Here is a 24,742-nt window from a genome sequence, read left to right as displayed (position 1 = left end):
AAAAAAAAAAAAAAAATAAGAATAAAAAGGTGAAAAAAAAACAAACAAACAAGCATTATACTTAACTTCTGATGGCCCCCGGTCTCCTTCTCCGTTGTCTTCGGTGGCGTAAAAGGACCTTCCATTACGTCATTTAGTCATGCGACAGGTCACGCGACCGCCGACGTGATGGAAGGTCCTTTCACACCACCGCGAGCAGCCGAAGAGCCAGCAGCACCACCGGGAGCAGACAGGGGGCCATCAGAAGGTAAGTATATGTTTTTTTTTTATTTTACTTCTTTAACTACAGGTACTATGGTACCTGGGTCTGGATGAGAGTCTCCTCTTCTCCAAACCCGGGTACCATACGCGCATTAATCGCATAATATCCGCATGACTACAGGTAGTCATGCGGATATTATACGATTCAATGCAAGTCAATGGCGGTGATTACGCCACGATTCCACAAAATAAATTATAGTGCTGCGGATTTTTTCGCAGTATGTGCACAGCACATGCGGATTATCATTGGGGACCATTGCAGACTTTCTACCAAGCGTTTAAGCGTTTCCGCGGCGGAATTGCCGCTGCAGAAACGCTTAAAAAAAACGCATAGTGGGCACACAGCCTTAGAGGGGAGGCCACAGAGCAGGAGGTTGCAGTAGTCAAGGAGTGAGATTATGAGGGCACGCACTAGTGTTTTTGCAGATTCGTGGTTGAGGAATGTTCAGATCCGGGAGATATTTTTAAGTTGGAGTCGGCAGGAAGTGGAAAGGGCTTGGATATGTGGTTTGAAGGAGAGATTAGAGTCCAGGGTTACCCCGAGGCAGCGAGCTTGCGGGACTGGGGAGAGTGAGCAGCCATTGACTATGATGGATAGGTCAGTTGGGGGGGGTTGAGTGAGGCGGTGGAAAGATGATGAATTCGGTTTTATCCATGTTAAGTTTTAGGAATGTAGCAGAGAAGAAAGATGAAATAGCGGACAGACGTGGGATTCTGGTTAGTAGGGAGTTGATATCAGATCCAGAGATGTAGATCTGTGTGTCATCAGCATAGAGGTGATACTGAAAGCCATGGGACTCTATGAGCTGTCCGAGGCCAAAGGTGTAGATGGACAAGAGAAGGGGTCCTAGGACTGAACCTTGGAGGATACCGACAGATAGAGCGCGAGATGAGGAGGTGGTGTGTGAGTGGGAGACACTGAATGTCTGGTCTGTTAGGTATGAGGAGATCCAGGATAGGGCCAAGTCTGTGATGCCGATAGATGAGAGAGTCTGTAGTAAGAGGGAATGATCCACTGTGTCAAAGGCAGATGATAGGTCTAGGAGGAGGAGGACAGAGTAATGTCGCTTGGACTTGGCAGTTATTAGGTCGTTGGTGACTTTAGTCAGGGCAGTTTCAGTGGAGTGATGCGTTCGGAAGCCAGATTCTAAGTGGTCAAAAAGGGAGCAGGAGGAGAGGTGGGAAGACAGTTCAAGGAGGACGTGTTATTCCAGTAGTTTGAAGGCATAGGGGAGAAGTGATATGGGGTGATAGCTAGTCAGGCAGGATGGGTCAAGGGAGGGCTTTTTGAGGATGGGTGTTATCGAGGCATGCTTGAAGCACGAGGGGAAGAAATCAGTTGTTAGTGACAGGTTGAAAAGGTGGGTTAGGGTTGGGATGAACATGTGGTGAGGTTAAGAATGAGGTGGGATGGGATTGGGTCAAGTTCGCAGGTGGTAAGGTGTGATTTGGAGAGTAAAGAGGAAACTTGATCTTCCATAATGGTGGAGAAGCTCGTTTTGGAGGAGGAGGGTTGAGTAGATATGAGGAAGGGCTGTGGGGACTTTAGGCTAAAGTTTTGTCTGATGCTGTCAATCTTCTGCTTGAAGAACGGGGCAAAGTCTTCGGCTGAGATGAGAGGAGAGGAGAGGGAGAAGGCGCTGGGGACAGAGGAGAGAATTGAAGGTGTTGAAAAGCTGTTTAGGGTTGTGAGACAGGGAGGATATGAGAGATGAGAAGTATGTTTGTTTTGATGCAGTGAGTGTGGACTTGAAGGTAGTGAGGGACTGTTTGAATGCGATGAAGTGCTTGTTGGAGTGGAACCTTTTCCATCTACACTCAGAAACCCTGGAGGCCCTTTGCAGTTCTTTAGCCAGGTTAGTGTGCGAGCTGTGGTTTGTGTGAGGGGGGCAACCAAATTGAGAGCTGCAGCTGTTGTGGTGTTATATAAAGTGGCAGCAGCATCTGCATCATGTAAGGAACTTATGTCTGCAAGAGGGAGAAGGGATTCAGAGAGTGAGTGTAGATCATGGTGTTTGAGATTTCTTCTGCGAGGGTGTGCAAGTTTGTGGAGTGGGGATTGTAGCCATGGAGAGGAGAGGGTAGAGAATGTAAGTAGGTTGTGGTCAGAAAGAGGTAAAGGTGAGTTAGAGAGGGAACAGAGGTGGGTGAAGAGGAGGTCCAGTGTGTGGCCATCTTTGTGAGTGAGGGGAAGAAGGAGGAAGTGAGGGCTAGAAGCTTAGAGACAGAGGAGTGGGAAGTGTCAATGGAGATGTTGAAGTCATCCATGATGATAGTGGGGATGTCAGCGGAAAGAAAATGAAGCAGCCAGGTGGTGAAGTCGTCGAAGAAAGAGGTGGCTGGTCCTGGGGGGCGGTAAATGATGGCCAGTTGGAGGTTGGATGGGGAATAGATGCGCACAGAATGCATTTCAAAAGAGGGAAGAGTAACGGAGGATGGCAGTGGGATTTGGGTAAAGGAGTAGTTATCTGACAGGAGAAAACCTACTCTTCCACCATGCTTGCCTTTGGAGTTGTATCAGGGTTTGTTTAAATGGAGCATAAACTGGGCATTGAAGCAGCACTGCCAAAGTGTTTGCGAGAGAGACTGAAAACTATTACAAAAATTCATATCTTTCTAAAGTTTGGAAGAAAACTATATAAAGTTATAGTGACAACTTGGGCAAGCTTCAGAATGAAGTCAGCACAACATGCTTTAAAAGTCATGCAACTGTGCTAGGATTTTTCTATACCACTTTTAGGGCTCATTCAGACGTCAGTATTTCTCACGCACAATAAAATCTGAGATATTTTATTCAGACTTTGATCAGTGTCGTCCTAGTGTCATCAGTTTTTCTTGTACGTGGAGAAAAAATAAATAAAAGAAAAGTGGAATATGTGCACAGCATCAAAGGCAAATAAATGTTATCACATTTGCAACCATGTAATTATAAGAAAGATGATTTGGGAACTTACTGTTTTGACCAAGTGCCTGGAGCAGACAATCCAAACATCCATCTAACTTGTCAGCTGCACAGTCAGATCCAGTTAGCTTCAATTTCTCCAAGGTGTCACTTAAATTATCTGCAATATAAGCAATAAAACGGAAGAAATCAGCCCAATAGCCTGAAGTTACATATGTGCTGTTCATATGATCAGAACTGATGAAGAACACCCATGAAATGACAATCCTCTCACTGCCAGTGGTTAGGATATCCCTAAGAAATAGAAAATGAACTGCGCCACCCCAAACAGACACCGCTGGACTAGCAACATAATACCAACGCAGACAGCATGTCTGAAAATTGGGTATTTACACCGCCTGTGAACTGAATACGTGACAAAATGCTTAATTATTAAGTATATGGAAATCTCTATACAAGAATGAAAAGTAATCCAGGTCATGATGTTAGTATGCATTCTCCAACTGCACCTTGTAGAGGTTTTGCATTTGCTGCTTCTTTACAATTCCTTCCTACACTGTAGAAGCTTCTGACTATTATCTTGGCTGTATGGTAGTTAGACAAAACTCTTGTCGAGCTGACAGCCATTCTTCCAGATTCCCTCACAGGCTAGCACGCTCCATTCGAACAATCATATAGAAGCTTATCCCCTGTGACAAAGGATCAGACATGTTAAATAAAGTGAACCTTTCACTTGTTTTTTTTAATTGAAAATGAGAGCCTCCTCGAATTGGTGCTGTTCTACTGATTCTGAAACAGTTTTTGTTATTCGTATGTGCCCCTCCATTCCAAAGTTATGGCATCTGCTTATAAAGATGCAAACTTTCCATTCAACCAACTGTGCATATACCACAAAACTTCTCTGTGGGTGTGGTGGCCCGCTCTCTGTCTGCCATTCCCCGGCCCCTCCGCCCGCTCACAGTCTGCGATTCCCTGGCCCCTCCGCCCGCTCACAGTCTGCGATTCCCCGGCCCCTCCGCCCGCGATTCCCCGGCCCCTCCGCCCGCCTCCAGCCTGTGACAGTGACTCGCTGGCTCCTGTGCAAAAGAACCTTGCAGGGAGCACAGTGCACATCACAGGGCCCTGTGAACTATAGTGGAGAAGGGAGAATATGATAATTCTATTTTGTACAGGCGGTATGCCTAATTGAGTAAAGAGCTTTTCTCTGCAATCAATTCTCTGCTATGGGCCATACAGGTATGTATAGATTTACTTTTCTATACCCTGTATGGCCATGGTAGAGGTCTGATAACTCCAAAGTGGTGACAGATTCCCTTTAAAGGGGTTGTCCACTACTAGGGCAACCCCCTTGTCTATGTGAATGTTTGCCCCTGTGAAAATAAAAAAAAAGTATATTCTCCTCCCTCCCATGCAGGCGCCGTTCCGGTGGTATCAGCACTCGCGTTTGTGTTCGCTCATGTGCTGTTATGACACGTGAGCCCTGCGCCCAATCACTGAGGAGTCTGTCCCGGTCTTCGGACGTATAATCTAACCAAAGGGGGGTGAGAGCTGTGGCTGCCCTCTCACTTCCTCTTGATTACTAATAGGTCCAAAGGTGGGGACACAGACACCAGCGGTGATTGGGCGCAGGGCTCAAGTGTAGGCTAAGTCAGCAGTACCATTGGTTACCTCTATTTTTTAACACATTAAGATTGACCATGATTTACCATATTTTAGCTTAGAATCAATGTTGTTTCCTTAGGGTGAGCATACTACTTTACGCCTCTGATAGTGTCACTGTGCTCATTAATGTCACAAGGATATTTACACTACGCTGCGCCCTGTTTTCCTCCTTCCTTTAGATATCCAACATATGGTTTTAGTATAGCAGTACTATCCGGCAATGCACCTGGTGTAGATCCACCTGCACAACATTGGCACATTTTTACATTTTATAGTACATGTAATAGAAACTGTGAAGAAAGGAGGTTGATGAAATCAATCAGGATTTAGATGATCTCGGTAGAAAGCTTTTATCTGTATACAAACACATTTAGGAGTGTGAATTGCATTTGTTCATTCAGAACAAGCTCTCCCAACACCGAGGATTCTGCAGATAAGAGGTGATTGTTCATTTACTGAGAAATCAGATTGCTAAAACATGGTTGTTAGAAGACCTCAAGGGCTCATGCACTCGGGCGTCAAACGCATCCATCAGATTAATGCACAATAGATTAGATCCGATAACAGACAATAGGACACGGCACATCATGCTTTCCTGTTCCATCAGCTTCGATTGCATTGTCGTGATCTCAATAAATGCAGTTTGCGCCTATTGCAGCTGTTTATTAACGCATCACCACTTCAAGTGGGCAATCAGGAACCTCTGGAAGAAGCAGACCGTTTTAGCTTGACACCCCAAACAATCATTTGTTTTTTTTGTGTCTCGGCATTCTGGCAAGGGGCGTAGCTATAGGAGCACAGCGCTAATAGACTGGTGCCTGATGGGGCCCTTTATTATAAAAAGGCACATTAGGGTTAGGTGCTCCGTTACAGACTTTACATTGGGGATGAGGAGCTAAAAGCTTTGTCCAATATATCATTTTATTTTTATACTGGCCTAGCTGTATAGCTTAAGAGTATGATACAAAAAAAATATAGAGCATTTAACTAATGGCCAATCATACAACATTTGGTGGTTATAGGCTGCTGTTTCCTCTGCACAAGATTTATACAGCTCCTTGCTCTATATGACTAGTGAATACGCAACTTTCAGTACCGTACTGGCCCCAGTACAGTTATATGACTGGTGCAGTCTACAGCTATCTACTGGCAGCTACATAGCCAGCAAGGGAGCATTATCCAACCAATCCCATTACGCCGAGGCTAGGTTTTTATGAGTGTCATGAGTTATGAACAAACTGATGGAAATGCCAACAAACATCCTAATGCACTACTGTGAGCAGTGGACCATTTATATTAACAGGTTATGTGCTTTGGAAGAAAGAAAAGCCACACTTACCATAGTGTCTTGTATCTTCACATGCACCAGCTTCCTACTCTAGCTGCTAGATTTTTTATTCCAAATAAAGATACAAGATACTTATGGCGAGTGCCCTTTTTCTTCTACTGCCCGGTCTTGTGTCGTTCTGATCACCCCCTGTGCGTCATACTTGCAGACTGGACCACCTTATTTGTTACATGTCTGGTTACATTGGAGCCGTTTAGTAGTTGGCCACAAACAGCCTTCATATTTATATGAACTGTTTATCTAAACATATTGGGGTAGATTCATACTTGTGGTTTTCTTACCCTTTTTTGTGACGCTTTCATGACAAATTTTGTAGGCACATCATTTATTAGTTCCTTGCCCCAAAGACAACGTTTCTGTGCGATTCGATAGGCTAAAAGTTACACACATTTATGAATTACTTATGCCCAAAAAAGTGGAGTAAAATAAACCAACAATTGAGAAAAAAAAAAAGATGCCAATTACTAAAGAAAGACGGCGATGCACCCAAATGCTGATGTCAAATTTTTATTATTTCACGAGTCAAATTAAATCAAACTAAGGTCTCATTTAGAGGTCAGGGATCATTCTCGTACGTATAAAAGATTTATGAAAATCAGACTGTTTTATCAGTTTTTCATCAATTTTTAGTCAGGGTGTCAGATTTTACCCGCAGTGTTTTTATCACGACAAAAAAAAAAGAAAAATTGCAAAGCTACTCCCACCCATTAAAATGTTAAAAACGAACAGAACACCGAGATGGCAATGTGTGCGGTCAGGGATTTTTCACTGACTCATAGGCTTGTATAGGTAATTTTGACAAGGTCATGCCTCGGATTCTTTTTTGCAGACACATGTTCACCAAAAAGAAAAACCTACAGATGTGTATAGCTCAATAGATTATGAGTATGTATCCCATTCATGAAAACCATAGAAAACGTACGTGAAAACAGATGTGTGAATGGGGCCTAAAAAAGCATTAAGTAGGCGAAAGAGCAAACAAAAAAATAAATTGTAATGGTGAGTAAATGTTCATCTAATCTTGTAATGGCCATAGCAAAAATTGGGACACCTCTAAACAATGAGTAACTAAGGCTGGGATCCCAGTGCATTTTAGCCTGTGGTCAGTGGCTCCGTTGGAGCTTATGTCTGAGGCTCTGGAAAATGGGATCGGTATGTAAGCGTTGACGGGGCCATCGACTATAATGATGCAGATAGAGACACATGCTCTGTCAGAAAACATTTTCAGCCGAATATGCCTATTTGACGCGAACTCCAAAGCACACTCGGCTGAGTCTTTGAGCTCGCCTCGAATAGGCATATTTGGATGAAAATTTCTGACAGAGAACACAGTGACTCTGTCTGCATCATTACAGTCAGTGGCCCTGTCAACACATACATCCGAATCCGGTTTTCCAGGGCTTCAGACTTGAGCTCTGACTGAACCACTGAGGTAAGGACAAAACGCAATAGGAAGATAGCCTTACACAATACTCGGTCAGGTTTCTGTTGGAATCCCCGACAAGTGGAGCACCGGTAACTGTTTGGCCTCCATCTTTGCTGTATTCACCTTTTCACAAGGTGGACAATGCATGGTCTGCACTTATCCTATGTATTTTCACACTGTCTTGGCAGTGGCATCCAAAGTTTCTGAAGGACATAGTTTAATATTTTGTTTTATTAAATCTACAGCGCCAACATATTCCGCAGCACTTCACAATTTACATGTACAAACAATATATTCACACAATAGGAGTGAGCCTGGCTCATAACATTACAATCTACAAGGAAATAGAGGAGACATAAAAGGGAAAAAATGCTTGTACTGTATGACCCTGCGCTCTTATATACTAAATAAGTGTATTCAAGTGAAGCTGTATAAAGCAGTCACCAGCCAGCATCTATGTAAGATACCAAGTGCTACTGAGTGCAAGGGAAAATGCTGAAAGGAAGGAACAGGTTCAGAGGGAAAATGGAGGAAAGAAGAAACTGAAAAAAATAGATTTGTGATGAGGAGAGATAGGCCTGACTAAAAAAAAAAAAAATAAGAGGGCTTTTTATGGCTGCTTAGAACTATGGAAACTAGGAATTTACCTGATTTGTGGCGCTCAGTGGCATACCACAACAATCTTCTACTGAAGAAAAATAATGTATAACACACAGTATACATTTTATATACTGGATGCCTCTATGCAGTATCAAAAGACCCTAAGGGAGCTTTCACATTTCGTTCAGGCACCCGTTCCTTGGCCACGTCGAGGCTTGCGTCCGAACCCCTCCGCAAAATGGGACCCGGACATGTATGCAGACGGGGCCATAGACTGTAATGGTGCTGGCAGAGCGAATGTGAGCTGTCATGCATCGTTTTCGAAGTGTACACCTACTGGAGGCGGACACTCAGACGTAATAGACTGCGTCTGGGTGTCAGTCTCCAGTAGGCGTACACTCCCGAAAATTATGCACGTCAGAGCGCATGTTCGCTCTGCTGGCACCATTATAGTCTATGGCCCCGTTGACATATATGTCCGGGTCCCATTTTATGGAGGGGGGGGGTATTTTGGTATTTAATTGAGTAATGCAGATTCTTTAATAGATGCATACAAATACATTAAGTTCACAGGTCTCCCTTTATTTCTAAGAGAACTGCCTGTTTTCTACCGATAAACAGCAGACAATTGCTATTGTGGACATCGATGAACTCAGCCTTATCCATTAGGACTGCGTAGTGCCTGGTTGTTATGCCAACACCCTACTTAAAGCCTGCGGAGACACAACAAATGCCTACAGGGACATAAGATGACAATGTGATTGCACTGTAGTTTGCTACAGGTCAGTCGATGACGGTGGCTAAAGCTCCACCAACTATTTTAGAATCTCATCTTGACTTCAGCATTCGTGTCGTATGGAGTTACCATGATCATGTTTATTCAGAAACTCTGATACGTGAAATGTCCTTTCCAGCATACAAGCGATATCCTCCTCCAAAGACAACTTCAAGAGTGAAAGCAGAAACATGGATGTATAAATTAACTTTAATTTATACCCCAAGGATTTAACACACAAGAAGGGTCTGTGCCATCAAAAGGTTATACACAGTCACATCGGCACTGACTAGAGTGGTTCAGCATTGGGATCACGGAATCCATAGGGAGCTTTGCTAGCAACCTCTATATGAGCCCAAACAATATTTCTGAAAGTAAAAATGAGGCTACGTTCACAACTGCAATAAAATAATATACTGCTTGAAAATAATATAGGGTACTTAGTTAACATAGTTTTAATTAAAAAAAAAAAAATACAAAAGCCATCCCACCACTTCACGGTGACCCTAATCAAGATGGTCCTAACCTCTAATATTTAAAAACTTACCGTTTGTGAAGTGACATGCATGTGGATAAGGGATGAGAAAGATTGAACCCGGCTAGTAGACACACAGCCATGAACATAATCACCAGTTCAAAGAAAAGTATGTCTGTCATAATCAGACAATCGTGCCATACATACTTTAGTTTCAGTTGCTGAAAAAGTCCAAAATGACCAATCATTGTGTTGGAGGAAATCGGCCTACGACAGACCAAAAAGATGCCTGGGTGTACATGGTCAGGCTATTACAGCTTATACGTTTCTCAGGTTGGTCTCCCTAGTGTTATTGTGAAATCTTCATAGCGGGGTCCACAGAAGACAACAGTTGAGATTTAAAGGGAACCCGTCACTTGCATATGCAGTCGGATCTGTGGACAGCATGGAATAGAGGAAAAGCTGAGGAGAATAATATATAGGTTTGAGAGAAAAGATTTAGTAAATGGCTCATTCAGATGTCTGTGCCAACCAGTCCAAGCAAGTATCGCCAATGTGTGGACTGGCCACGGTCGCCCAACCTAAGCGTGACAGCTTCATATATTTCTATGAAGTTGTCGTTCTCGAGTTGGAAGACCCACAGCCAGTCCACAGATTAGCAGTCTGAAGTCAGACATCTGAACGAGTCTTAACTTCTAATTTAATAATTGAAATCCCTGGTGTTTGTTTGCATACCAGTCCAGTGGGTAGTCCTATTCAGTGACTGACCGCTATTTTTTCACATACAGTCATACAGGGAATATTGTCAATCACTGAATAGGACTACCCGCTGGACTCAAGCTACAAGCACCAGCAATTTAAATGAATAAAATACTAATTTTATTGAAACTTTTACCACAAAATTGTCTATCACTCTGCTCAATTCCTCCTGCTCGCAAATCAGTTACTATTTTCGACATGACAGGTTCCCTTTAAGTAAAAATGGGATAGTTATGGTTGTTTCCCATGAGTGGCCAACTGAGCTTATTCATGTCAAGTCTATATTATATGAAATAATGGAGTCACAGTATATCCATGCACTTTTACATGTTGTGATTTTGTACCAGTAAATTTATGGCTTTTCAAATGGCACAGTACGTGAATATATAGACACGTGTGGATTGAAATGAAGGACTGAGCAGATGAAGATTTTCCTGTGAATCAATGTTTATCTCTTTATGAAAAAAAAATGTGCCGAAATATATAGGACTGGTTGCTCCTCAGTCACATTGGGAACACACAGACTAGGGACGTGCAGAAACAACAACATACATATATCATGGTAACTAAAGCCTGTTGTGATAACAGGGCAGGGAAGCCTCAGCTCAGACATGGAGAACACATTCATTCTACTGCTAGGATTTTGAACACTACTGTAGATATGAAGCAGTTCTAAAAAACTGTGGGTATACAGCTAAATATTAGGTTAGTGATTGACAAGAATGCTAAATCCTAAAAAAAAAAAAAAAAAAAAGTACATATGGTGAGTTTGTAAAGACAAATGCAGACTGGTATTTTTTAGAACAGCCCAATGTTCATTTTTTAAAATTTTCTGTAAAGTAGTTAAAAATTCTATACATTTCTCTTCATGATTTGAATTAGAAAACAGTGTGTAATGTTCCCAATGCATGGAAATAAAAACCAGTATAAAGATTTTGTGCTTAACTCGTGTTTTTGAACACTACTGTATGTAACTGTCTGCAGGAAAACGTCATATGCCATTATACATGAAAAGTGCGCTTCCCTGCTCGTCTGCAAAAGTTTTCTTGTCCATTTCTACCTATTTAATATGCTAGACCACAGACTGCGGAAGAAAAAAAAGTGAGGCCTCCAAGTACAATACTTTTCTCGAGTGATCTCAATCCGCCTTTGAAAAGACAGCTAGAGCCAATTCAAAAAGCCAGAAACATATAAATCCAGCAAACGTCTTCAAAAATGCTTAAACGCAAAATTACATTTTCATTTATTTTGACCAATGCAACATGATACCAACCAGATTGAAAAAGGTTACAATTTCAGTTACTGAATGAAATTAAAAGTAAATAAAATGAAGAATCCAAATATTGCATTTCAGGTCCAATGCAAGAGAAGAACCAGATGCTGTGCTTAACCCATTTATGATCTTGCATGTATAGGTAGGTCCAAATTAGTCTCGCTGCACTTGATGCGGGCTCCGGCGCTGAGCCCGCATCTTTCCCTGCACATGACAGCTGATCAGCTCGTCATGTGCCTCTAACAGCTGCGAATGGATCCGCGATCCACCTGCAGCTGTTAACATGTTAAATGCTGCTGTCAATCTCGGACAGCGGCATTTAACTCACGCCAGCCAGAAGTGCTTCATAAGACACGTCCATCGGTGCAACGGTCAAGTGATCGCAGGATGCCCATGAGTTTTCATGACAGCCAGGGGTCTGCAGAAGACCCCTGTGACTATCATTGCAAATCTATGAACGCCGGCCCACCTTCATAGGAGATCATGATTTATGCTACAAATAGAAGGGCTGAAGCACTGCTATGTATAGCACAGGCGATTAGAAGATCGCAGCTTCAAGTCTCTCCTAAGAGGAGAAAAAAAATAAAAACAAAAAATTCAAATCATCCCCCTTTTGCCCCAATCAAAATAGAATACAAAAAAAAACAAATATTTGGTATCACTGTATTCAGAAATGTCCTATCAAAATATAAAGTACATTAATCCGATCAATAAACGGCGTAACAACAAAAAAAAAAAAAAATCAAAAGACGACAGAATTAAGTTTTTTTGGTCACCACAACATTGCAATAAAATTCAATAACAGGCGATCAAAACATTGTACCTACCCCAAAATGGTATCAATAAAAACGTCAGGTCGGCTTGCAAAAAATAAGCCCTCATCTAGGCACAGAGCCTCGAAAATGGCGCCATTTTTTTTTTTTTTTTTGTCACCACTTAAATAAAAAAAGAACCTATACATGTTTGGGATCTGTGCACTCGTACTGACCTGGAAAATCATAATGGCAGGTCAGTTTTAGCATTTAGTGAACCTGGTAAAAGAAAACAATTGTGAAATTACACTTTTTTTTTTTTTTTTTTTCCAACTTCACTGCAGTTGGATTTTTTTTTGCCATTTTCCAGTACTCTATTTGGTAAAATCAATGCTGTCATTCAAAAGTACAACTCGTCCCGCAAAAAACAAGCCCTCACACGGCTATATTGACAAAAAAATAAAAAAAGTTATGGCTTTGGGAAAAAGGAGAACAAAAAAACACAACAATGGAAAATCCCAATGTTGTGAAGAGGTTAAAACCCAGCACTGTTCAGCTGGACTGGCATTCACCAACAAAACACCAGAATGGACATGTCCTCCTTCAGGGTCCAGTTCTCTGCACAAATGAAACAGGCTTACATATAGCACATGTGACAGACATGAAACAGTCTGGGGACGCTATGATGAGTGGTATACTGCCTCCAAAATCATCCAGCATGGCTGGTTTAGCAGTAGGTCAGCGATGGTCTGGGGGTGGCATTTCCTTGGAGGGTCACAGTCTTCCAGGTGATAGCCAACAGTACCTTGATCGCTGTCAGTTATTGAGCTGAAGTCCTTGAAACCATTGTCCGACATTATTCTGTAGCAGTGAGCCCTAGGTAATGCCTGGTACACGACAATGACCAGCCTCCTGGTAAGAGTGTGTGCAGCCAGTACATATATGGTGAAGGCATTGATGCCATTGACAGGCCTTAATGTTCCCCAGACCTGAATCCAAATCAAAACCTATGGGACATTATACATCAGTACATCAGACACTGACAAATATCACCACAGTCTGTCCAGTAGCTGCCTGATGGCCCGATTCATTTCTGGGAGGCGATGCCCCAGGACACCATCCACCATCTCATCAAGAACATGCCCAGGTGTGGTTGAGAGCGCATACAGGCATGTGGGCGCCATATACTCTAAAACGCGTCACATTGCTAAAAACACCAAAATGGATTGCTACAATCAAATCATGCATTTAAATCAACATCAAAACGCCTGTACATACAAGTCATTGTTTGAGGTATAAAATCCTTCCCTTTAAATTTTTAGATTTTTTTTTTTTAATACATAGAAAATGCCCCCAAAACTTTTTTGAAAGCAACATTAATTTTAAGACATATTAATAGATGCCATTGGGGAGGGGGGGGGGGGGGGGGTTGGGTGTTGGTGGTGACATTTTGTCATTGCTATAACAGAATGGTAAACATGCACTGCACAAAATACACCGATAATATCTATCATTTGTTTTATCCTTCACATCCGAATGAGCTCAGTTAAGTTCAGACAAATGGAAGCTGTGGCAGCAGAATTTATGCCTCTGGCAACAGCAATGGAGAATGCATAACTGTACAGTATAGCGAATTACGGTAAAAACATTTGGAATAGAACAATTAAAAGGGATCCTGACCGCTAACACGAGCAGCATGCATCAAGACACTGGGTGTATGATTTCAACCAAGCAGGTTTAAAAGGATCCTGACTGCTGACACATGCGGCCCGATCCACAAGCAGCATGCATCAGACACTGGGGGTCAAACATGCTTAAAGGGATCCTGACAGCGGATCCATGTTGCTCATTGATAGGGCAGCATGTATCAGACACTGGGTGTATGATCTCAGCCAAGCATGTTTGACTCTGAAAAGCTGCATGGCTGAAGGGACCAAGCTGCGTTGAAGACTAGACGGACAGGCGGGTCCTTGGTGGAATCTCCACAATCATTCCCTTTGAGTGACAGGTCTCTCCCTATATGTGTTCGTAGAGAGAGACATCACTCCAGGCATGTTAAACATATCTGTCTGAAATCATACAGCCATAGTCTGATACATGTTGCCGGTGGATTGGGCAGCATGTAACAGCTGTCATGTTCCCTTTTAACTGCCGAAGGACAGTGACCTATAGATGCAGCCTGTATACTTAATGTGTGAAGTTAACGTCATGAGTATTTACAGATGTAGCTATATGGAGGATTGTATACAGCGAGGTAATAGGCAAACATACAGCCGCTTTATAGGCAGCAGATCCTAGGACTGAATGAGTGCAGATAAATAACTACAACACAGAATGTTAATGTCAGGCCTGATACAACCTGCTTCAATGCTAGCATTCACTTAGCAGAATGGCATATATGTGTTAAATCCCTTTAGGGGTAGTATACACCCTATTATATTTTCAGTGCTTATCCCCCATTGTATTCTTACAGTTTCACACAACACCCAGTGTCATTGTTATGACTTGTTTTCACAACAATGGATGTTATAACACAGATAAAATTCGTACTCAAATAATGAGACTGCTGAATCCATGAGAAATGGCCAATAAATTCAACAGATATAAGGCCTCTTGTGTGCGCACTACTTTTAAAAGGATATACCAAAGATCCAAAAGGTATCCCCTGTCTGTCGCGTAACTCACTAATCACTGGAGAAACAACAAAAAAATGTAATCCTCAGCGATCTCAAAAATGGAGCTGTGGATCCTAAGAACTGACCCATCTCGAATGGAGTGGACGTGCGCAAGATCGTTCACCACTTCTTTCATGGTCTATGGGACTGCCAGATAAAGAAACTCAAGCAGCACACTCTGCTATATCAGTCTCTTAAACAAGTCACAAGTCAAAAATCACCATGGGTTGAAAATGTTCATGACATTTTTTACAAGCGTTTTTGCTGGACAATTACATTGCCATACTCCGAGCATGGTGCATAAAAAGAAAATATTATGTAGACTTTTCAATCATTTACAACAGACTGTAAAGTAGCATTCTCCCGCATCACACTTTTTTCTATTAAAAATTCCATACTGAGTGAAGAACGCTGCAAAATGCCACATGTGAATTAAGCCTAAAAAGGATTGCCATTAGTGGTGTAACCGTACATTTCCACTAGGAAACGAATGCCTTGATCAAACAGTTTGTCAGTTTTGCCAATTCCAGCCGACTGCGCTAACCTTGTGAAAAATTGGATAGAGCTTCGCCTGGAGTGGGCATGGCCTAGAACGGGCATCACAATTATCAAGAATTTAAAAGTGGCATAAATGAGAAAAATGTACTCCAGTCCTTAGGAGAAATTTTTTCATCAAGACTGGTGTGGGAAAGAAGAGAAGAATTGAGGCATAATGGTAGGTGCATATGGAGATTTTGTCACGAGTTTTCTGGAGTTGGTCCAGAAAAAAAAGAATAATATCTGAAAAATTGATTAAAAAAATGCTTGAATGACTCGTGTCTATTATAAAACCACTTTGCTGTTCATTTGTTCAGCGCTTTTTCTCTGCTTCATGTTTTGAAAAGCCCCTGGCGGGAAGAGAGTGCATGTCACTTTATTGAAGATGCTCCTGCCAGAAACCACTAGGCACTGTCCAAACAAAAGGCTGCAAAAAAATCAATTCAGGAGAAGAACTCTTCCAAAACGCTTTAGGAGAAGCTTCAAAATCATCAACATCTATTCCAAAAACTCCCCAAAGAAGTGTCCTGAAGCGGTTTTGAACGCTTAAAAGTAAAAACTCTATGCGCACATACCTTATGTATGCTCACAGTGTCTTCTGTCAGTGGTCAAAAATGACCAATTTGTTAAGAAGAGCATGCTTCAGGAAACGCTCCTTTTTTTCTGGAGTTTTCTAAACCTGATGGGTCATTTGCTAGCATTTTTTTTCGTTTTGTGTTTTCTTGGATGTTTTCCAGCCAGTGATGTTGCTCGTTTTTTTGGACGTTTTGATATGAAAGAAATGAACAAAACGCTAGCGCATTGAGTGTAAACTGCCAGGCGAATGCACGTTACTTGTCATACTTTGAAACCTAAAGGGTTTTTATTTGTGGTGATTTTAGAAGTCACATATTGGATGACGGTCTTCAGTATCTTTCCTGTAGTGAAGACATTTTGTGCAATGGACAAGTTGATATCCTTTAAGACCCAATTAAATCCACAGGGGAACTTATTAAAAGATTAAGAACACATAATAGCAAATTAAGGCAGAAAACCATTCAGACAGAAGAGAACATACAAGCAGAAATAAACTTAAATCAGGAAGGTGCACCCTTCCAGCGGAAAGAGACATGGGAATAAACACTCTATAAATCGATGGTTACCAAGCACCAGCCGCTCAGTACCACCATCTGGACCACTCGTGCCACAGCCCAGCACATTATAGGTTCCTTAGCACAGTGAACTGCCCTTCTCACCATGTTGGAGATATACGTCAGAACAGGTTTATGGTTCTGGAAGAAATAAAGCTGGCCAACAGACGTATGGTAGCATATTTCATACAATAATGGAGAGAACGCACCCACGGCACCCGTTTGTGACGTTTTTACAAGTAGTTAGAAACCATCTATAAGTACCCGGCAGTGCTTGGATAGTGGACTTTCAACTCGATGTTTGTAAAGGAGAATGACAAGAATACTGCGGACAGGGGAGGAAAGAAAATCTTTTTCCAGTATATATGGCAGCTCTTGCAGCGTTACAGGCCCATGTTCTGTTTTATTAAGCCACACTGATCTTACTTGCTTTTAAGGCTTAAAGCGGAAAAAAAAAAAAAAAAAGCTATAATCACATCTGATCTATGTTGTGACACTGGCTTACCACGGTGGTACAGGCTGTGCGCAATAAAGCAGAAACGTACAAAGCTGCAGTAAGTAGCAGGGACACAAAATAGCATATACTTCCATAGCATGTGACGGTAGCAGCACTAAGCTGCCTGTACTACTGCCAGAACATGGTGTGAAATCATGGGCTTACAGGGAAAAATAAAGTGAATACTGCTATGCTATGGGTTTTAGGGAGCTATGATTTGTCAGACTATACAATAAAGGAAATGTACTCCTTCCTCCCCCCACATACACCACCTTGCCTGGCAACAATGACTATTTATTAAGTGACTCTCTGATATGTCCTCTAGCGCCATCTTCCTGTGGGACATTTTATCTAGCGCGGTCTACCTGTGCGACTTCTTGCAATATAGTGCTCTCTACCTACCTGTGCAACATGTATTGTAGTGCCCTCTACTGGTGTTACATTTACTGCTCTCTGCCTGTACTACATGTCATGAACGTCTTACTCCACCGGTGAGACACCTAGTATACTGGCAGCTACAGGTACTACATGTCATGCTATTTACCGGCACTATACATACGGGTAAAAACCACCAAATCTCTACCTGTGCGACTTGTACCAGATCAGCTGTCATGTACCTGAAAACATACGGGCTCAGCGCCGGAGCCTGCATGGAGTGGAGACACGACCGATGATGTATATAGACGTCATTGGTCGTGAAGGCGTTAAACCTCATGTTCAGTTTTGTAAATTTTTTGCCTAGCGACAATAGATCAACGGGTGATTTTTTGAAAGTGCAGCCATGTCTCTCTACAGTGTTTGCATATTGCTTGGTCTGTCCCCTCCTTTATTTTACTCAGACCAGCACTCCTCCCATTTGGCACAGGCATTTGTAATTAGCAGGAGACTGCATGAGGGGTTCAGCTGATTTGTGCTCTCAGCTCAGTCTGAGAAGGGAACAGGCTGCTAGATTGGGCAAAACTAGAAATATCATGGAGTACAAGAGAACACAAGGTCAAACATATCTTGCAACTATTCTACACATGTATTTCAGGTTTGCCAGCTGAATGTGTCCCACTATACAGATTATATGTGAGAAGTTTTTCCATGGATAAGAATTGTACAGCACATCGCTTATAAGTGATGATTTATAACTAAAGGGCTCCTGTGATTTCAAGCAACTTTTCAGAACAGACTGTTATGCCCGTGGTACACACTATTACTGCTTACAGTACCAGCAAAGTCTATGAGACTCCAGAAATCTCATGCACACAATTTTTTTCTTTTAAATCAGGATTTTGTGTTTCTTTGGAAACTAGAGCGTTTTTTACCCATTGGAAGTAATGGGTGGTGAAAAAAAACACACCAAAAACACAGGTGTCAGATTTTTCAGCGTTTTCTTTTTTTTTTGTGTGTGTCAAAACCAGAATAGATTTTTTTTTCCTCTTTACTTTTTACAACCACCCCTAATTCCTACACCTAGCAATAAACTCTTCAGCTCTCCCTCCTTCCTCCCCATTCATCTCACCTCCTCCTCAAAGCTATTCCTCAACATTCTATCCCGTGTCTCAAAACAGACAGCCACCTCACGCTCTCTCCTACTCCCATCTACTAACACTTTCCCTGCTCCTCCTCACTGCCGGCGATATCTCCCCAAATCCTGGCCCTCCTCACCACATCACTATAATCACTTCCACCTCCTACCCACGATCTATCACAAACTCTCGCAACCCTTCTAACCTTATACCCATAAGCCCAGCCCCTGCTTCCACAGTCACTCTAACAGGGGCTCTATGGACCGCTCGCTCCAACTGCAACAAACTTTCCTACAACCCCTGGCAAAAAGTATGGAATCACCGGGCTCGGAGGATGTTCATTCAGTTGTTTAATGTTGTTGGAAAAAAAGCAGATCACAGACATGGCACAAAACTAAAGTAATTTCAAATGGCAACTATAGGGCTTTAAAAAAAGCTAAAAAAAATCAAGATAAAAATGTGGTACTCAGTAAGGGTAATTTTTTGCAGACCAAGCAGAGGGAAAAAATTATGCAATCACTCAATTCTGAGAAAAAAAGTTATGGAATCATGAAAAACAAACACACAAAAGAACACTCCAATACATAACTAGTATTTTGTTGCACCACCACTGGCTTTAATAACAGCTTGCAGTCTCTGAGGCATGGACTTAATGAGTGACAAACAGTACTCTTCATCAATCTGGATCCAACTTTCTCTGATTGCTGTTGCCAGATCAGCTTTGCAGGCTGGAGCCTTGTCATGGACCATTTTCTTCAACTTCCACCAAAGATTTTCAATTGGATTGAGATCCGGATTATTTGCAGGCCATGACATTGACCTTATGTGTCTTCTTTCAAGGAATGTTTTCACAGTTTTTGCTCTATGGCAGGATGCATTATCATCTTGAAAAATGATGTCATCATCCCCAAACATCCTTCCAATTGATGGGATAAGAAAACTGTCCAAAATAGCAATGTAAACTTGGGCATTTATTGAAGATGTAATGACAGCCATCTCCCCAGTGCCTTTACCTGACATGCAGCCCCATATCATCAATGACTGTGGAAATCTGCATGTTCTCTTCATGCAGTCATCTTTATAAATCTCATTGGAAATGGCACCAAACAAAAGTTCCAGCATCATCACCTTACCCAATGCAGATTCGCGATTCATCACTGAATATGACTTTCATCCAGTCATCCATAGTCTACGATTGCTTTTCCTTAGCCCATTGTAACCTTGTTTTTTTCTGTTTAGGTGTTAATGATGGCTTTTGTTTAGCTTTTCTGTATGTAAATCCCATTTCCTTTAGGCGGTTTCTTACAGTTCGGTCACAGACATTGACTCCAGTTTCCTCCCATTCGTTCCTCATTTGTTTTGTTGTGCATTTCCTGTTTTAGAGACATATTGCTTTAAGTTTCCGATCTTGACGCTTTGAGGTCTTCCTTGGTTTACCAGTATGTTTGCCTTTAACAACCTTCCCATGTTGTTTGTATTTATTATTATTTATTATTATAGCGCCATTTATTCCATGGCACTTTACATGTGAAAAAGGGGTATACATACAAGAATAATTACAATAATCTTGAACACAATGTGACAGCGACTGGTACAGGAGGAGCGAGAACCCTGCCCGCGAGGGCTCACAATCTACAAGGGATGGGTGAGGATACAGTAGGTGAGGGTAGAGCTGGTAGTGCAGCCGTGGTCACTGCAGGTTTTAGGCTTGTCGGAGGAGGTGGGTCTTCAGGCTCCTTTTGAAGGTTTCCACGTTCGACGAGAGTCTGATGTGTTGGGGTAGAGAGCTCCAGAGTGGGGGGGGGGGGGGGGGCACAGGAGAAATTTGGTCCAGATTTTAGACACAGTTGACTGTGAACAACCAACATCTTTTGCAGCATTGAGTGATGATTTACCTTCTTTTAAGAGTTTGATAATCCTCTCCTTTGTTTCAATTGACAGCTCTCCTGTTGGAGCCATGATTCATGTCAGTCCACTTGGTGCAACAGCTCTACAAGATGTGATCACTCCTTTTTAGATGCAGACTAACGAGCAGATCTAATTTGATGCAGGTGTGAGTTTTGGAAATGAAAATTTACAGGGTGATTCCATAATTTTTTCCTCTGAATTGAGTGATTCCATATTTTTTTCCCTCAGCTTGGTCTGAAAAAAATTACCCTTACTGAGAACCACATTTTTAATCTTGATTTCTTTTACTGTTTCTTAAAGCCCTAAAGTTGCCATTTGAAATGACTTTAGTTTTGTGCCATGTCTGTGATCTGCTTTTCTTCAACAACATTAAAAACAACTGAATGAACATCCTCTGAGCCCGGTGATTCCATAATTTTTGCCAGGGGTTGTACATTCATGATCTCGTCATCACTACCAAGCTTCCTCGGCATCACTGAAACCTGGCTCACCCCCTCCGACATGGCCTCTCCTGCTGCACTTTCATACAGTGGATTCCACCTTCCCCACACACCCCACTCCAATGGCAAGCATGGTGGAGGAGTAGGTTTGCTTCTGTCAGAAAACTGCTGCTTCACCCAAATCCCACTGCTGCCCTCCGTTACTCTCCCCTCTTTTGAGGTGCACTGTGTGCGCATCTACTCCCCCTCCAACCTCCAATTGGCTGTCATTTACCGTCCCCCAGGGTCAGCCACCACCTTACCACCTGGCTACTTCATTTCCTTTCCACTGACATCCCCACTATCATCATGGTCTACTTCAACATCTTCATTGACACTTCCCTCTCAGCTGCCTCTAAGCTTCTATCCCAGACGTCCTCCTTTGGCCTTACTCAGTGGTCTTCAGCCACCACTCACAAAGATGGCCACACTCTGGACCTCATTTTCACCCCCCTCTGCTCTCCTGTTTAATCTCTCTAACTCACCCCTCCCTCTTTCTGACCACAACCTACTTACATTCTCTACTCTCTCCAGGTCCTCAATCAACCCTCCAGAGACTTGCACATCCTCGCAGAAATCTTGACCTACACTCACTCTCTGAATCCCTCCTCCTTCTTACAGACATAAGTTCCTTACATGATGCAGACGTTGCTGCCACTTTATACAACACCACAACAGCGGCAGCTCTCAATTCGGTCGCCCCCCTCACACATACCAAAGCTCGCACAATCAACAGACAACCCTGGCATACCAGCCTATCAAAAGAACTGCGATGGGCCTCCAGGGTCGCTGGAGCGTAGATGGAAAAGGTCCCACACCAATGAGCACTTCACCGCATTCAAACAGTCCCTCACTACCTTAAAGTCCGCACTCACTGCAGCAAAACAAACATACTTCTCATCTCTCATATCCTCCCTGTCTCACAACCCCAAACAACTATTCAACACCCTCAATTCTCTCCTCCGTCCCCCAGTGCCTCCTCTCTCTCTCCTCTTATTTCAGCCGAAGACTTTGCCTCATTCTTCAAGCAGAAGATTGACACCATAAAGCGTTTGCCTAAAGTCCCCACAGCCCCTCCTCATACAGTTATATGAAAAAGTTTGGGCACCCCTATTAATCTTAAGCTTAATGTTTTATAAAAATTGGTGTTTTTGCAACAGCTATTTCAGTTTGATATATGTAATAACTGTTGGACACAGTAATGTTTCTCCCTTGAAATGAGATTTATTGTACTAACAGAAAATGTGCAATCTGCATTCAAACAAAATTTGTCAGGTGCATAAGTATGGGCACCCTTATCATTTTCTTGTTTTAAATACTCCTACCTACTTTTTGCTGACTTACTAAAGCACTTTTTTTGGTTTTGTAACCTCATTGAGCTTTGAACTTCATAGCCAGGTGTATGCAATCATGAGAAAAGCTACTTAAAGTGGCCACTTGCAAGTTGTTCTGTTTGAATCTCCTCTGAAGAGTGGCATCATGGGCTCCTCAAAACAACTGTCAAATGATCTGAAAACAAAGATTATTCAACATAGTTGTTCAGGGGAAGGATACAAAAAGCTGTCTCAGAGATTTAACCTGTCAGTTTCCACTGTGAGGAACATAGTAAGGAAATGGAAGAACACAGGGACAGTTCTTGTTAAGGCCAGAAGTGGCAGGCCAAGAAAAACATCAGAAAGGCAGAGAAGAAGAATGGTGAGATCAGTCAAGGACAATCCTCAGACCACCTCCAGAGAGCTGCAGCATCAACTTGCTGCAGATGGTGTCACTGTGCATCGGTCAACTATACAACGCACTTTGCACAAGGAGAAGCTGTATGGGAGAGTGATGTGAAAGAAGCTGTTTCTGCAAGCATGCCACAAACAGTCGGCTGAGGTATGCAAAAGCACATTTGGAGAAGCCAATTTCTTTTTGGAAGAAGGTCCTGTGGACTGATGAAACCAAGATTGAGTTGTTTGGTCATACAAAAAGGCATTATGCATGGCGGCAAAAAAACACAGCATTCCAAGAAAAACACTTGCTACCCACAGTAAAATTTGGTGGAGGTTCCATCATGCTTTGGGGCTGTGTGGCCAATGCCGGCACCGGGAATCTTGTTAAAGTTGAGGGACGCATGGATTCCACTCAGTATCAGCAGATTCTTGACAATAATGTTCAAGAATCAGTGACAAAGTTGAAGTTACGCAGGGGATGGATCTTTCAGCAAGACAATGATCCAAAACACCGCTCCAAATCTACTCAGGCATTCATGCAGAGGAGCAATTACAATGTTCTGGAATGGCCATCCCAGTCCCCAGACCTGAATATCATTGAACATCTGTGGGATCATTTGAAGAGGGCTGTCCATGGTCGGCGACCATCAAACTTAACTGAACTGGAATTGTTTTGTAAAGAGGAATGGTCAAAAATACCTTCATCCAGGATCCAGGAACTCATTAAAAGCTACAGGAAGCGACTAGAGGCTGTTATTTTTGCAAAACGAGGATCTACTAAATATTAATGTCACTTTTCTGGTGAGGTGCCCATACTTATGCACCTGTCAAATTTTGTTTGAATGCAGATTGCACATTTTCTGTTAGTACAATAAACCTCATTTCAAGGCAGAAACATTACTGTGTCCAACAGTTATTAAATATATCAAACTGAAATAGCTGTTGCAAAAACACCAATTTTTATAAAACACTAAGCTTAAGATTAATAGGGGTGCCCAAACTTTTTCATATAACTGTATCTACTCAACCCTCCTCCTCCACCATTGCGGAAGACCAACTTTTCTCTTTACTCTCCAAATCACACTTGACCACCTGTGAATTTGACCCAATCCCGTCCCACCTCATCTCAAACCTTACCACTATCTTCATCCCAACCCTAACCCACCTTTTCAACCTGTCACTAACAACTGGAGTCTTCCCCCTCATGCTTCAAACATGCCTCAATCATGCCCATCCTCAAAAAGTCCTCCCTTGACCCTTCCATTCTGACTAGCTATCGCCCCATATCACTTCTACCCTATACCTCAAAACTACTGGAACACCACGTACATTCTAAACTGTCCTCCCACCTCTCCTCCCTCTTCGACCGCCTACAATCTGGTTTCCAACCGCACCATTCTACTGAAACTGCACTGATTAAAATCACCAACGACCTACTAACTGCCAAATCTAAGCGACAGTACTCTGTCCTCCTCCTCCTGGACCTGTCATCTGTCTTCGACACCGTTGACCATTCCCTTTTACTACAGACTCATCTCTCGGCATCACAGATTTGGCCTTATCTTGGATCTCCTCATACCTAACAGACCAGACATTCAGTGTCTCCCACTCACGCACCACCTCCTCATCTCGCCCCCTATCTGTCGGTGTTCCCCAAGGTTCAGTTCTTGGACCCCTGCTCTTCTCCATCTACACCTTCGGCCTGGGACAGCTCAGAGTCTCATGGCTTTCAGTATCACCTCTATGCCGATGACACACAGATCTACCTCCCTGGACCCGATATCTCCTCCCTACTAATCAAAATCCCACTATATCTGTCCGCTCTTTCATCCTTCTTCTCGGCTACATTTCTAAAACTTAACATGGATAAAACAGAATTCATCATCATCTTTCCGCCATCTCACTCAACCACCTCCAACTGACCTATCTATCAACGTCAATGGCTGTCCACTCTCCCCAGTCCTGCTGCCTTGGGGTAACCCTGGACTCTGATCTCCCTTTCAAACCACATATCCAAGCCCTTTCCACTTCCTGCCGACTCAAACTTAAAAATATCTC

The 24,742-nt window shown here is 42.5% G+C and overlaps 1 protein-coding gene across 2 annotated transcripts in view; it reads right to left on the bottom strand.

The window, feature by feature from the left end:
• Window positions 1-24,742, bottom strand: part of LOC141153506 (rap1 GTPase-GDP dissociation stimulator 1-A) — a 129,021-nt gene that overhangs the window by 76,960 nt on the left and 27,319 nt on the right. For both annotated transcript variants that reach the window (XM_073638376.1, XM_073638385.1), the window contains exon 2: window positions 3,216-3,323. In XM_073638376.1, coding sequence (XP_073494477.1) covers window positions 3,216-3,323 — 108 coding nt within the window. The remainder of the gene's footprint in view (window positions 1-3,215; window positions 3,324-24,742) is intronic.

This window comes from Phyllobates terribilis, unplaced genomic scaffold, assembly GCF_046119375.1.
Source record: "Phyllobates terribilis strain yellow unplaced genomic scaffold, ASM4611937v1 Scaffold_1__5_contigs__length_1240528914, whole genome shotgun sequence".
Taxonomy (NCBI): Eukaryota; Metazoa; Chordata; class Amphibia; order Anura; family Dendrobatidae; genus Phyllobates; species Phyllobates terribilis.
Note: the sequence above shows the minus strand (reverse complement) of the source record. Positions and strands in the feature narration are given on the sequence as shown.